The sequence below is a fragment of the Tachypleus tridentatus genome, chromosome 3 (assembly GCF_004210375.1).
Source record: "Tachypleus tridentatus isolate NWPU-2018 chromosome 3, ASM421037v1, whole genome shotgun sequence".
Taxonomy (NCBI): Eukaryota; Metazoa; Arthropoda; class Merostomata; order Xiphosura; family Limulidae; genus Tachypleus; species Tachypleus tridentatus.
Genome location: NC_134827.1, coordinates 109,481,723 through 109,496,986, shown reverse-complemented (window position 1 = coordinate 109,496,986; position 15,264 = coordinate 109,481,723). Strand labels below are relative to the sequence as shown.

The 15,264-nt window shown below is 37.4% G+C and overlaps 1 protein-coding gene and 1 long non-coding RNA gene across 3 annotated transcripts in view; one reads left to right on the top strand and one right to left on the bottom strand.

Moving 5' to 3' along the window:
- The window catches only part of LOC143247723 (CCN family member 2-like), a 28,015-nt gene extending 23,422 nt beyond the window's left edge, over window positions 1-4,593 (bottom strand). The window contains exon 1 of the mRNA XM_076496144.1: window positions 4,273-4,593. Coding sequence (XP_076352259.1) covers window positions 4,273-4,377 — 105 coding nt within the window. The 5' untranslated portion in view covers window positions 4,378-4,593. The remainder of the gene's footprint in view (window positions 1-4,272) is intronic.
- Window positions 1-15,264, top strand: part of LOC143247728 (uncharacterized) — a 194,858-nt gene that overhangs the window by 67,663 nt on the left and 111,931 nt on the right. For both annotated transcript variants that reach the window (XR_013026681.1, XR_013026682.1), the window contains exon 3: window positions 5,836-5,902. This is a non-coding gene — a long non-coding RNA (uncharacterized LOC143247728). The remainder of the gene's footprint in view (window positions 1-5,835; window positions 5,903-15,264) is intronic.

Genomic DNA, 15,264 nt, shown 5'->3' with positions numbered 1-15,264 from the left:
AACTTTGGTATACTTTCTTGTTTACATAACTTCCGTCCATGTGAACGGGTACTCCAGTCTGAATGAAATAACTTTGGTATACTTTTTTGTTTACATAACTTCCGTCCATGTGAACGGGTACTCCAGTCTGTATGAAATACCTTTGGTACACTTTTTTTGTTTACATAACTTCCGTCCATGTTAACGGGTTCTCCAGTCTGTATGAAATAACTTTGGTATACATTTTGTTTACATAACTTCCGTCCATGTGAACGGGTACTCCAGTCTGTATGAAATAACTTTGGTATACGTTTTGTTTACATAACTTCCGTCCATGTGAACGGGTACTCCAGTCTGTATAAAATAACTTTGGTATACTTTTTTGTTTACATAACTTCCGTCCATGTGAACGGGTACTCCAGTCTGTATGAAATAACTTTGGTTTACTTTTTTGCTTACATAACTTCCGTCCATGTGAACGGGTACTCCAGTCTGTATGAAATAACTTTGGTGTACTTTTTTGTTTACATAACTTCCGTCCATGTGAACGGGTACTCCAGTCTGTATGAAATAACTTTGGTATACTTTTTTGTTTACATAACTTCCGTCCATTTGAACGGGTACTCCAGTCTGTATGAAATAACTTTGGTATACTTTTTTGTTCACATAACTTCCGTCCATGTGAACGGGTACTCCAGTCTGTATGAAATAACTTTGGTATACTTTTTTGTTTACATAACTTCCGTCCATGTGAACGGGTACTCCAGTCTGTATGAAATAACTTTGGTATACATTTTGTTTACATAACTTCCGTCCATGTGAACGGGTACTCCAGTCTGTATGAAATAACTTTGGTTTACTTTTTTGCTTACACAACTTCCGTCCATGTGATCGGGTACTCCAGTCTGTATGAAATAATTTTGGTGTACTTTTTTGTTTACATAACTTCCGTCCATGTGAACGGGTACTCCAGTCTGTATGAAATAACTTTGGTATACATTTTGTTTACATAACTTCCGTCCATGTGAACGGGTACTCCAGTCTGTATGAAATAACTTTGGTATACATTTTGTTTACATAACTTCCGTCCATGTGAACGGGTACTCCAGTCTGTATGAAATAACTTTGGTATACATTTTGTTTACATAACTTCCGTCCATGTGAACGGGTACTCCAGTCTGTATGAAATAACTTAGGTATACTTTTTTGTTTACATAACTTCCGTCCATGTGAACGGGTACTCCAGTCTGTATGAAATAACTTTGGTATACTTTTTTGTTTACATAACTTCCGTCCATGTGAACGGGTACTCCAATCTGTATGAAATAACTTTGGTATACTTTCTTGTTTACATAACTTCCGTCCATGTGAACGGGTACTCCAGTCTGTATGAAATAACTTTGGTATACTTTTTTCTTTACATAACTTCCGTCCATGTGAACGGGTACTTCAGTCTGTATGAAATAACTTTGGTATACTTTTTTGTTTACATAACTTCCGTCCATGTGAACGGGTACTCCAGTCTGTATGAAATAACTTTGGTATACATTTTGTTTACATAACTTCCGTCCATGTGAACGGGTACTCCAGTCTGTATGAAATAACTGGTATACATTTTGTTTACATAACTTCCGTCCATGTGAACGGGTACTCCAGTCTGTATGAAATAACTTTGGTATACTTTTTTGTTTACATAACATCCGTCCTTGTGAACGGGTACTCCAGTCTGTATGAAATAACTTTGGTATACTTTTTTGTTTACATAACTTCCGTCCATGTGAACGGGTATTCCAGTCTGTATGAAATAACTTTGGTATACTTTTTTGTTTACATAACTTCCGTCCATGTGAACGGGTACTCCAGTCTGTATGAAATAACTTAGGTATACTTTTTTCGTTACATAACTTTCGTCCATGTGAACGGGTACTTCAGTCTGTATGAAATAACTTTGGTATACTTTTTTGTTTACATAACTTCCGTCCATGTGAACGGGTACTCCAGTCTGTATGAAATAACTTTGGTATACTTTTTTGTTTACATAACATCCGTCCTTGTGAACGGGTACTCCAGTCTGTATGAAATAACTTTGTTATACTTTTTTGTTTACATAACTTCCGTCCATGTGAACGGGTATTCCAGTCTGTATGAAATAACTTTGGTATACTTTTTTGTTTACATAACTTCCGTCCATGTGAACGGGTACTCCAGTCTGTATGAAATAACTTAGGTATACTTTTTTGTTTACATAACTTCCGTCCATGTGAACGGGTACTCCAGTCTGTATAAAATAACTTTGGTATACTTTTTTGTTTACATAACTTCCATCCATGTGAACGGGTACTCCAGTCTGTATAAAATAACTTTGGTATACTTTTTTGTTATGCGAAACGCTACTCAACTGCCTGTCTTCTGTTTGCTTGCCGTAGTTATAAATCCGATGTTTAATGCTATAAGCCGTCAAATTCCACTAAAATCATTTGTAATCAGAACGACAGGAAGTTACTTTAAAAATTGAAATATTTCAAAGTGTTTCAAACTTTTGCCTAAATAAACTAGTGGTGCATACGTCAATAAGAGAACAGTGATATCAGATATTTATGTGACATCAGTTTAAGGAGAGCTACGCAATTCGTGACGTCAGGAGCTATAAAAAATTACATCGCGTGCTGTGACGAAACTTGTCTGAAAACAGCATAATCTCTTGGGTGAGGTTCTACATCTTTAAGGAAGATCTTTTTAAGCGCTGAGATAAAAGGTACGAGTTGATTATGGAAAGAAGTTCATGTTTCTTTGAAACTCAAGATTTCATATTACCGTCGAAAGTACCACCACAGGCAAAATATGAAAATAGGCTGATGGCTTTATATGAGCTAAGAAAATTAAGTGACGTGAGCTGTACATGACGTGTACTATTGTGTGGTACAAAACATGACGTGTACTATTGTGTGGTACAAAACATGACGTGTACTATTGTGTGGTACAAAACATGACGTGTACTATTGTGTGGTACAAAACATGACGTGTACTATTGTGTGGTACAAAACATGACGTGTACTATTGTGTGGTACATAACATGGTGTGTATTATTGTACTGTTGTGTACTACTGTAAGGTACAAAACATGACTAAAGTTCCTGGGTCATTTAAAATATATAAATCATAAAGATGTGTTCATATCGGAGACTTACAAGTTTCCAGGCGGAGACATCCTTTACACTCGATGGATTTAGAAAGCAAAAGAATATGAATCAACTTTGTGCACCAGGCCCACCTGGAAAGAGACCTGTAACAAATTGTGTCTCAATCGTGGTAACCAAAGTACAGCGTCTTGCAACAGAAGAGAATCTACAAATACATAGGTCAGTAGAAAATGTCCTCCACGTGTTCTAGATAGTAGTTCACAACATAATGAATAAGAATATCCATCTGTGAAATGGACACAAGTCACATGTTCACAACTTGCTTCCACGAAATATTCGTTCAACTGTCACAAACCTCAGGTAGATAGAAACTGAACCGAGATATGGAAAACCGTCGTCTTTGTTCACTAAATGACTTATGGAAAGTATACAGGGAGGAGGAGTGTGCTTTGACAAAGACAGCTGTACAACAGAGTCTTTTGTAATAAAAATATACTGCAAGACTAATGTCAGAATGCATGGCTGTCGTGTAGAGCATGACTTGAAGTGTCAATATATGATATAAGAACGTAATGAGGTTACGAGACTTTTTCCTAGAAGTTATTCAACCTCCACCTACTTCGTTTTTTACTCGATGTCTAGTGAAAAGGCTACAAAAAGGAGCGATATTTGTCTCATTCAGAACACTTTCATGATCAGTGTTAGGTTCAACGTGCGAGGATTCCGCTGCGCGTTATCAACCAGGAATTTAAGGATTTAGGAATATTAACTTCGTTCAAATAAACTAAGATTAATGTGATCAAATCACGAAAACATTACGTTTATACGGCCGGTGGTTAGGGTACTCTACTCGAAATTTAAGAGTTGTTGCTCCGAATCCTGTTCGCGCACATATTCGTCCTTTTAACCGCGAGGGCGTTATAAGTGACGATCAGTCCAACTATTCGTTAGTAAAGGGTAGTCCAAAAATTGGCGGTTGGTGGTGTTGAATATCTGTCTTCACTATGTCTATCACTTCAAAATTAGGAACGGTTGGAGCAAATAGCACTCAAATAGCTTTGCACAAGATTTAAAAAAAACGAGCAGTGAGATATATGTCTGTACGTACATTTATACAAATAATAAATTCAAGTCAAACATCAGTTTAGAATTACCTTTCTTTTTATTCTTGTTCGTGATTGGTCAAAAGTGTTACCATGGTTACTACACATACCCCAGGCCGACTGTCTCCTGTACATCCATCCAACACTAGAAGACATGTTAACTGAATAGCAGTGTTGAACCTGTGAATGCGATATAAACCAATAACACCAAATATATAAACTGTATTTCAAACTAGGTGGCGCTTTGAAGATTGTTCAAATTAAATACGCTAGATACATAAATATTTATCGTGATTGGATACAAACAAAACCGAAACATTCACAATTAGGTTTAATAAAACGTAAACATTTCTCCAGTGTCACACTCTGTTATTATTGTTAACTCGTAATGGAAAATGTCTGTGTTCATAGCTGCCAGGATCTTTGGGGATATACCATCTAATTATGTGTATCTATAGTTCTTATAACCATCTGAATATCTGTAACTTTTTCATGAGATAACATGAATCTGTGTCCGGGCCTGACATGGCCAGGTGGGTATGGCGCTCGACTCGTAATCTGAGGGTCGAGGGTTCGAATCCCCGTTACACCAAACATGCTCGCCCTTTCAGCCATGGAGCGTTATAAAGTGACGGTCAATTCCACTATTCGTTGGTAAAAGAGTAGCCCAAGAGTTTCCAGTGGGTGGTGATGACTAGCTGCCTTCCCTCTAGTTTTACACTGTTAAATTAGGGACTGCTAGCGCAGATAGCCCTCGTGTAGCTTTGCGCGAAATTAAAAACAACAACAACAACAACAAACGAACTTATCAGTTACCGACATAATTTCATACCAATTGCATTTATTCGTTTCATTGGCTAAAAAAGTATATCATTCCTAAGTCTTCGTTATACACATGAATCGCGATTTTTGGACAAACTCCATTTTCCGTTTACGTTGCTACTGTAAGACAATGGTAATCCAAAACGAAACCGACCTTTCGTTTTGTAAAATTGCTATAAGAGGTTTTATCACTGTCGAGATTTATCACTGGTAATTCTATAATAGGCTGTCCACTGATGGTTCATCTCCACTGTCAGTGGTTAACAACGTGTTTAAACTGTGTTGTTAACCACTGTCACTGCTTAGTCCAGACGCTCCTAGTTTTCATCCTTCTTATTATAAAGATGGCGGCAGGATTATTGTATTACGTTTTACATCTGTGATGTCTTTCATGGTTCACAAACAAAGTGATGATGTTTAGTGATTGTTTGTTTGTTTTTGAATTTCGCACATAGCTACTCGAGGGCTATCTGTGCTAGCCGTCACTAATTTAGCAGTGTAAGACTAGAGGGAAGGCAGCTAGTCATCACCACCCACCGCCAACTCTTTTACCAACGAATAGTGGGATTGACCGCACATTATAACGCCCCCACGGCTGAAAGGGCGAGCATGTTTGGTGCGATGGGGATCCAAATCCGCGACCCTCAGATTACGAGTCGCACACCTTAACCCACCTGGCCATGTCGGGGCCCGTCCTTGATGTGAAGATAAAAAGAAAACGAAATTATAAGCTGAAACTATTCATACGTTTTTCCTGCGATGAAGTTAAGTCTGTGTTATTGTTTTTTATAGCAGAGCCACATTGGGCAATCTGCTAAACTGAGAAAGCTGGATAAATGGAGCTAGAATCCGGACAAAGGTAGGTAGCCTACTTCCTATTTTTTTAAAAAAAAATTGATTTCTTATTTTTCTTTCGAGATGAACAATCGAACCAAAAAATACAATAATTGTTAAATATAAACGTTATTTTCTAAACTTGGAATCATTCTACGCACTATCTATGTGTCTTTACCATTTATCAAAAGGAAAAGGAACTGTAGGTGACATCTGAGTGAATTACTTTTATTTGGTAGAATATTGTCATGGTTATATGTTATTGTTATATTCTAATAACAGTCGTTAAAAAGCCGTTTCCTAGACTTTCGGTTCCTGAGTGAACGAGAGGAAAACGACCAGTTCATTGATTACCCTAATCAATTTCTTACCACAGTTGCAGAAGAGAGTCATTTAGAATACATTTAACGACACCATGAAGCCTGCACCAGTTTAATCCTCTGAAAACTCGTCCTTATATAATTAATGAAACCCTGCAGCCTGTTCTAGAATGAGGGTTAATTATTTTGTGTCTTGGGGGACAACGTAACGATGACCAAAGGGAACTCATCTCTTGTTGTGAATAAAACTGATGAGTAAATACGAAACCAGCGGCCCCCAGTGTCGTAAAGTGTCAACCTCCACCACAGTCTGATTAAATTGTACTTGCATTCAGACATTTAAAATTTATTAGATTTCTACTCATAGAAACCGTCTCGATCTTGGCCGGAGTTTCGACTGAGTTTGTCTAAGGACATTTCTTAGTTTGGTTGTTTCGAAATTCGCGCAAAGCTACACGACAGCCATCTGCGCTAACCGTTCCTACTTTAGCAGTGAGAGACTAGTGTGAATTGTGTTTGTTTATTTGGAATTAAGCACAACACTACACAACGGATTATACGTCTTCTGCCAACCATGGTATCGAAACCCGGTTTTTAACGGTGTAAGTCCACAGACACTTCGCTGTGTTGTCAGTTGGGGGCGACTAGAGGAAATGCATCTAGTCATTACCACACACCGCCAACTCTTGGATTACTCTTTTACTAATGAACAGTGGGATTGACCGTCGAATTATAACGACTCCACGGCTAAAAGGGCGAGCATGTTTGGTGGCATGAAGATTCGAACCCGCAGTCCTCAGATTGCGAATCGAGCGCCCTCACCACCGGACGGTTCATACCGTTATTGTTACTAATGTACGACACAACGTCTCGAGCTTCGCTTTGAATCTTCATCATGCCAACAGCTTGTAAAGAAACATATATATATATGTATATATCATAAGACAGAGCGCGGCCCTAAGTGAAGGCTTCACTTCTTAGGAATTTCGATTCGCAATTGGGGAGATTTTTTAAAACAAGTTTCTGTAACATTTGGTTAATTATATTTATATTGTTACTATAGACGCCTAGAATCACAGTTGTTATAAATGAACGCTATCATTTAAGTTTTTTGTATTTTTGTAATAAATTTTAAAATGTTTAGTGAAAAACTACATAAGTTGCTCAGAGTCATACCTAATTTTGACCTGATAGACTATAGGACTTGTCACCATCTGCTGAATTTCTGTTGTATGACCTAATATTGGGATTTAACTGTCACTCTTGTAATGCATCCATGGCTCCAAAACTCCAAAATGTGAAACCCCGTTTTTCAAACGACAAGTTAGACATCATAACGCCACGAATTCATAGCCAGGGCAAACTAACCAATAGACTACGCCCTTGTCCACCCACAAAGACTAAAAGTCATTTAAATAAACAAGGGTTAAAAAGGCACTCACAATGATGAATTAGTCGACATGTTCCCTAAATATTTAATTTCTGAATTGGTGAATCATTTCAATGTTACCAAATCCTTTTTTTTTATTTTAACCTTATTATACAGACAATCAGAGGTTAGGGGCTGGTAAACATGACCAAAAATATTTGTTATGCTTCATAATTTAATATTATAGAAAATAAATTATGATATTTATATGTAATTCATCATTCAGCCTTCAACAATTTTCGGATCTGTGGGCCCAATCTTTCAAATAAAATATTTCATGTAGAGTTGTTCAGAATTTGAAATACTTGTTAAATTTCCTAGTCTCATAATTCCAGTTCTTTAAGTCAGACTTCACGCTGATATTTACATAATTTTCATTGAAGACTGTCGTAGAAATAGCCTGTCTTTTATTTTCTTTCTTCAGAATGTCAAAGATGCAAAGCAATCCAATTATCCTATTCAATATTCAGATGAGTTCCCCGAATCATCTCTAATTCTTTATTTCCCAGCAAGTTATATCTTTTTTTTTTTTTTAAGAACTGTTGGAAGTACTAAAATTATATCAAATCTCTTACGAATCGTATGATGTGACCAATTTGAATAATCGGAGAATTCAGTGCTAAATGTTTTTAATGGTAAACTTTTATAGTAGCTTTGCCAATTACACTGACGTTATAACAGCTCGTGTTACGTTCCGTTTGTCAGTTTTCTATTTATCTTTCACAGACGAAGTCCATGTCGTTCGTGAGACATTCTGTCATACTTTGTTTCATATTATTACTAGTTTAGACCCATAAAACATCTGCAGTCAATTTAGTATCGTAACGGCAACAGTTTTTTTAAATACAGGATTTATGGAATAGTACTAAATAATTGTAATCGCAGACACTGAAACCTGTACAAGTTCACTTATCTTAGGCCTAACATTAGTTAAGCCTATATTCTGTAAAGAAATAAATTAACACTACGTTTTTCTGCTGTAGTTTAGTTAGGCCTAACCTTTCCCAGATAAAAAGTATCCCAAGAGTTGGCGGTGGGTGGTGATGACTAGCTGCCTTCCCTCTAGTCTTACACTGCTAAATTAGTGACGGTTAGCGCAGTCAGCCCTCGTGGAGCTTTGGGCGAAATTCAAAAATAAAGCCACAATCCTCTTTGTTAACCTGAAGGTGACCTAAGAAGGTGGAAACGTTGTTCTCTGCTTTATCAGTAAAAGTGTTAATACCCAGACCAGTCGTGGTGAGGTACATGTTTACTTCAAGGGGGTTTCTCGTAATCACGACCCTTTTGATGGACAACCTCTCTATCAGTGTCATTGTTCATTGTCGTCTATCCTGTTGTTTCTTTCATCACGGGTTACAAATATATCCTTTCATTTACCTTTTACTTTGACATGATCTTAATGAATGTATTTCTTGAAGAAAACATATCCGTACATTTCACTCTAGCAGAGAGCAATAAATGTCGCACACGCGACATGAAAGGATTGTATTTCTTTGTTTAGAATTAATCACAAAGCTACACAGTGGGCTGTTTGTGCTCTTCCCATCACACGTATCAAAACACGGTTTTTAGCGATATGAGTCCGCAGACATACCACGGTACCACTGGGGGCGATATGAAAGGATTGTATTTCTTTGTTTAGAATTAATCACAAAGCTACACAGTGGGCTGTTTGTGCTCTGCCCATCACAGGTATCAAAACACGGTTTTTAGCGATATGAGTCCGCAGACATACCACGGTACCACTGGGGGCGATATGAAAGGAAGAACATTTTTGTGGGGGGTAAATGTATTGAATGTTTAGAAAGACTTTATTTTAACTTCTGATTAGAGCACGCTATCCACTTAAGAGTCCCCCGCTGGGATAGTGCTAAGTCTTAGGGATTTACAACGCTTAAGTCAAAGGTTCGAATCCCCTCGGTGGACACAGCTCTGAGAAAAACACACACACACTTAAAGCGAAACTAAAAGTTGATCTGATTACGAGTTCTTTTATCTGTCTTAAATTTCACACAAACTTACACAAGGGCTATCTGCGTTAATCATCCCTAATTTAGCAGTGGTAGATTAGAGAGAAGGCAGCTAGTCATCACCACCAACTGCAAACTCTTGGGCTACTCCTTTACCAACGAATAGTGGAATGGATTGTCACTTTATAACACACCCACGGTTGAAAGGGCGAGATTCGAGCTCGCAACCCCCAGATTGCGAGAAATAACCACTATGTCCTGTCGTACTTCTGGTAATGGGTTCAGTTTGTTCCTGTACAGTCCACTAATTGATTTATCTCGAGTTTTTATTTTATAAAACTTAGCTTAAAAATTTGAAGGTAACATAAAACAGATGAAATAACTAATTTTTTTTAAGTGAGCTATTTATAAAAATTTTAAGTACCTTTTATGTGACTCGTATGTTCTTAGATATCTTGTAACCAATGAGAGATCATGGATCGATAACAAAGTTGGTAAGTAAATAGTTTATGAAAATATGTTTAAATAATCCAATGTGGTTCCATGCGTTCATTCTATTGTTAACAAAGGTCAAAACTCACTACGAAACACGAATTGTGAAATAATATCACAATGCTTTGTGGCCTGACATGACCGGATGGTCAGGGCGCTAGACACGTAATCTGAGGTTTGCGTATTCGAATTCTCGTCAACGAGACATGCATGCCCTTTCAGCCGTGGGGGCGTTATAATATTACGGCCAATCTCACTCCATTCATTGGTAAAAGAGTAGCCCAAGAGTTGGCGGTGGGTGGTGATGACTAGCTGCCTTCCCTCTAGTCTTACACTGCCGAAGTAGGGATGGCTAGCACAGACAGCCCTCGTGTAGCTTTGCGCGAAATTCAAAAGAAACAAACAATGCTTTCAGGACGCCTATTATTGTGAAATATCCATGTTTGAATCACGTTAGTTAAATGTGTTGCTGTTTTGTCACATCAGAAACGGGTGATTGTTGACCTAACCCTCGTTAGGGTAACAATAGAAATAATGTTTTCCTCATACCACTGGATGATTATTATTTACAGGAGTTACGGTGTTTGTTGATCTTCGTTAACTCACGACCTGACCCTACTTAGGGTAATACTAGAAATAAAGTATTTCTCTTATTATCTGATGATTCTTGTTTACAGGAGTTGACCTTTGTTAACTAATGACCTGACTCTAGTTAGGGTAACATTAGAAATAAGATTTTCCTCATACCATTTGATAATCCTTGTCTCCAACAGTTGTGGTGGTTGCTGAGCTCATGTCTTAAACCTGGTTAGGGTAACACAAGAAATGTTTCGTCTTTTTGACTATAACATCTCGTGCGTCAACTTCAAAAGTAACTAAGAAAAGGTGAATTTCTAACTTTTACCTTTCATAAGTTCTTAGACCTTAGTTTAAAATATTATTTTCTTTTTCATAAAGGATCAAAAACCTTTAGAGAAACTTTCTTATTAGCCTCGTCAGATGTTTCTATTATCGTGTAAGCCTCTAAGTCTACCCCTCGTTGTTATAACAGATCGTTAGATGTAGTTGAACAATGGACAGACGGATAACAAACATGGGTGACCAATAATCGATCACCAGACCTACAAACCACGACGTAAAAAAGATTTTTCAGCCATCTTGATCAAGGTTCTCATTAAAGTTTTCCTTATAACTGTATTTGTTGCTAAAATTCCAAAATAATTCAATTCCTTCTCAAACAACGACTTATTCCCTGTAAATATATAATTTTACTCTGTTGGTCTACTTTACAAGGAAACCTATTAAATGAAAATATTTTAGCCATTGAAAAATCATCCATACTAGATTATACATTATACAAAAACTTAACATATTAAGAAACCAAATAAACACAGCCATAAAACTATGTTTACCTGATGAAATTAACGACGAATTAGACAAAATAAAACAATACTTCATCAACATCAATAAGTTTCCTCCATAAACCGTAGAAAACATTATACACACACACCTAGACCAACAACAAACAAACAACAATAAATCCCAAGATACAACAAACTACAGAACCTTACACCGCTGTACACCATATGTTCCTGATATCAGTGAAAAAATAACCATTTGGAAAAACTTATAACACAACATTCCAGTAAACACCAAATTTATTCAAAAACCAGGCACAAAACTGAGGTCTATACTATGTAAAAACTACACTGACAAACACCACACCAACATAATTTATAAAATACAATGTGATAACTGCCACGACTTCTATATTGGAGAAACAAGTAGAAAAATGGAAACCAGATTTAAAGAACATAAAAAGTCACCTTCACATGTTTTCGAACACTGCAAGTCAAATAAACACAACATAACCATAGAAAACACTCAAATACTAAATAAAGAAACAAACATAAACAAATGTAAAATCAAAGAAGCCTTACTTATACAACAACTCAAGTCCAAAATAAACCAATATAAAGGAACACCTTTATACCTATACTAATTAATAACCTAACATCCACCTCTAACACCCCCCTACAATCTTAACGCGCTTGGCCACGCCGGGCCCCCGGTAAATTAGTAAACAAGTTTCACTTAAAGAATACTGCTCGTGTATCTAAACGTGTTAACGTGCACACTAGTGAAGAGCCTATAAAAGTTAAGTGTTTACTAGTAAAGGGATTTCAGGCCAATTAAAAGTAAGTATACAACTACTAAAGCGCTTTCCAAACAATGAAAATTAAATATACAAAACTGAAGAGATTTCAGCCAATAGAAATGCATGTCTATGCTAGTTAAAGGACTATCGACCAATGCAAACTTGAGAGTCGTGACATTATGACTTTTGAAGATAAAGATATTCTATAACTAACAAATTCACACGAAAAAAAACGGGTTTTAATCCTTTCTATAAAATGCGGTACATCTGCTAATTGATACATCGTTTGGTAAGTTGAATAATTATTTTCTATTTGACTGTGTTACCGCCAGGCGTTTTTCTTCTTTTGCTTAGTATCAGGATCCCTTGTTATCGATATTTAATCATGAAATACCTTTAGTAGACTGAAAACTGTAAACAACGGAATAATATCTCTTCCTACAAGATGTGTCGTTTCCAAACATTGAAAAAACTGTTATTATTTATGAACGTTTATCGGAAGAAGGTTCGTTTTTTGTTTGTTTTGAATTTCGCGCGAAGCTACACGTGGTTATTTGCGCTAGTAGTCCCTAATTAAGCGGTGTAAGACTACAGGGAAGGCAGCTAGTCATCAACACCCATCGCCAAATCTTGGGCTACTCTTTTACCAATGAATAGTGGGATTTACCGTAACATTATAATGCCCCTATGGCTGAAAGGGCGAGCATGTTTGGTGTGATGGGGATTCGAGCCCGTGACCCTCAGATTATGAGTCGAGTGCCTTAGCCACCTGGCCATGCCGGGCCACTTTCCAATGTGAAATATTGTTATTTTGAAAACTGTACCAATCTTCCACGAGACAGTTTTGCTAAATCATGAAAGGCGGTTCAGTGGTGAAGTCGAAGGCTGAAAACACTACAACTTAGCGTTCGATCCCTGTAATTAATACAGATAGCCCATTATAAAGTATCTAATGAAGAAACACTTTAGCTGTGAGAGGGAATTAAAGCGTCCTATAAAGTATGGAGCTTTAGTTACATAGGTCGTGCTTTTTTGTTTAACTTAAAGCGTGATGGCTGAAAGGTCGAACAATTGGAGTGTGACGAGGATTCGAACTGGGGACACTCATACTTACGGGTCGAGTGCCTTAACCATCTGGCCAGGCCGGGCCCTTTATCAGAAGACGATTTGTGGTGATAAAGGAAAATTGTCAGTTTTATCAGTTCTGGACAAGTACTCCTTTCTTGTGTTACTAGAAACGATTTAACCTGAACTATTTACGAATGAAGTGGTAAGCTGTCTCACGATGTCAGCCATTTTTTCTCAGGAGTTAAAAGCTTAAAAATAGCAGTATTCATATGTCTTGTTCAGGTTGTCGCGCAGTCAACTAAGATGTCGGAATTTTCTTTATATCTCTGAGACTTTAGACTAGTAAGATATTGCTTCTACTTATTACAAGAGTGGTGGATAATAAGTTAACAGCGCCACCTTTTGATAGTTATAAAGTAACTTTTATAGCAATGGCTTTCTTCTCTAGCGGCCCTAAGCTCCTGCTACCTACATACTCAGAAGCAACTATTACGATATCCTGATATAAATATTACCCAATATAGAAGGGCAGCTCAAAACTAAAGTAGGAGGGTAGTAACGAACTCCCCCTATCTATTCATCTAAACAACTTCTTTATTTCAAGTGAAGGAATGGTAACTTGAGAATATACCCAGATGTCAAAAAACGGGAAAAACATTTATTTTTTACGTTTGGGTTATGGGGGAAAACCCGTGATTATTTGCTCACTTTTGTTGAAATAGGGAAAAGTTTAACCGAATAGTCACTTTAATGTACAAGAAAACAAAGAGGCCATTTGATTCAAACCGTATTAAACATCGTTATCTCGTAAAGTACTTTTCAACTATAAGTGAAAGTACTGAACTTATCTATTTACCCAGAAAGTGCTTCTCAAACAATTGAACCCAAGAGGTCGTAGGAAACAACTTAAAAAGTTTCACTTGCTGGAAAATCGCATCTGGAAAGCTTTTACCTAATAACAACATGAATTTATGTCTAGTTAAAAAAAACTTGGAAAAAAGAACTCGAGCACTTTACGTATTTCTCTTGAAACACAGCAAATTAGTAATATCTCTGTTAATGTTCTTTGTTCAGTGTCGCGTCATAAACCGATAAGTCTGACAAACGACTAGTCTGCGACAGTTGTCAGCGTGTTTGTATTTCTTAACAATAATGTTATGATGGTCGAGACAATCCGGAAAGTTTGATTTCCTTGTGTTGTGGCCCGGCATGGCCTAGCGTGTTAAGGCGTGCGACTCGTAATCCGAGGGTCGCGGGTTCGCGCCCGCGTCGCGCCAAACATGCTCGCCCTCCCAACCGTGGGGGTGTATAATGTGACGGCCAATCCCACTATTCGTTGGTAAAAGAGTAGCCCAAGAGTTGGCGGTGGGTGGTGATGACTAGCTGTCTTTCCTCTAGTCTTACACTGCTAAATTAGGGACGGCTATCACAGATAGCCTTCGAGTAGCTTTGTGCGAAATTCCAAAACAAACAAACAAACCTTGTGTCGTAGGTGGAGCTGTGTCCGACTGATCTGTTTTAGTTTTCTTTATGTAAAGAAAAACAACGTGGTAGCAGACGATGACTCATTTAGAACAGAGAATGAGCTTCTGTTGTGACCCGTTCTTCGTAGTCAGAATTATGATGCTGTTGAGTTAAATAATTTTATTTGTGTGACCTGAAGTTAAAAGTCGCAGAAAGGGCCCTTTGTCCATAAGCAGTGCTATGTTGTTGAGGGTCAAATAATATGCCATGTTAGTAAAAAAAAAAACTTTTTTGAAATGTATGGTATTTGAACTCATGTTTGTGTGCGCTCGCGCATTTAATTCGTTTAAAATAACATTATTATTATATCTGAACAATATTTGTTCCAACATACATTTGATATTTCACAACTTAGTTTCTTTGCGGGATTTTCGCGCAAGGATACTCGAGGTTATTCGTGTTAGTCGTCCATAATTTGAAGTGGTG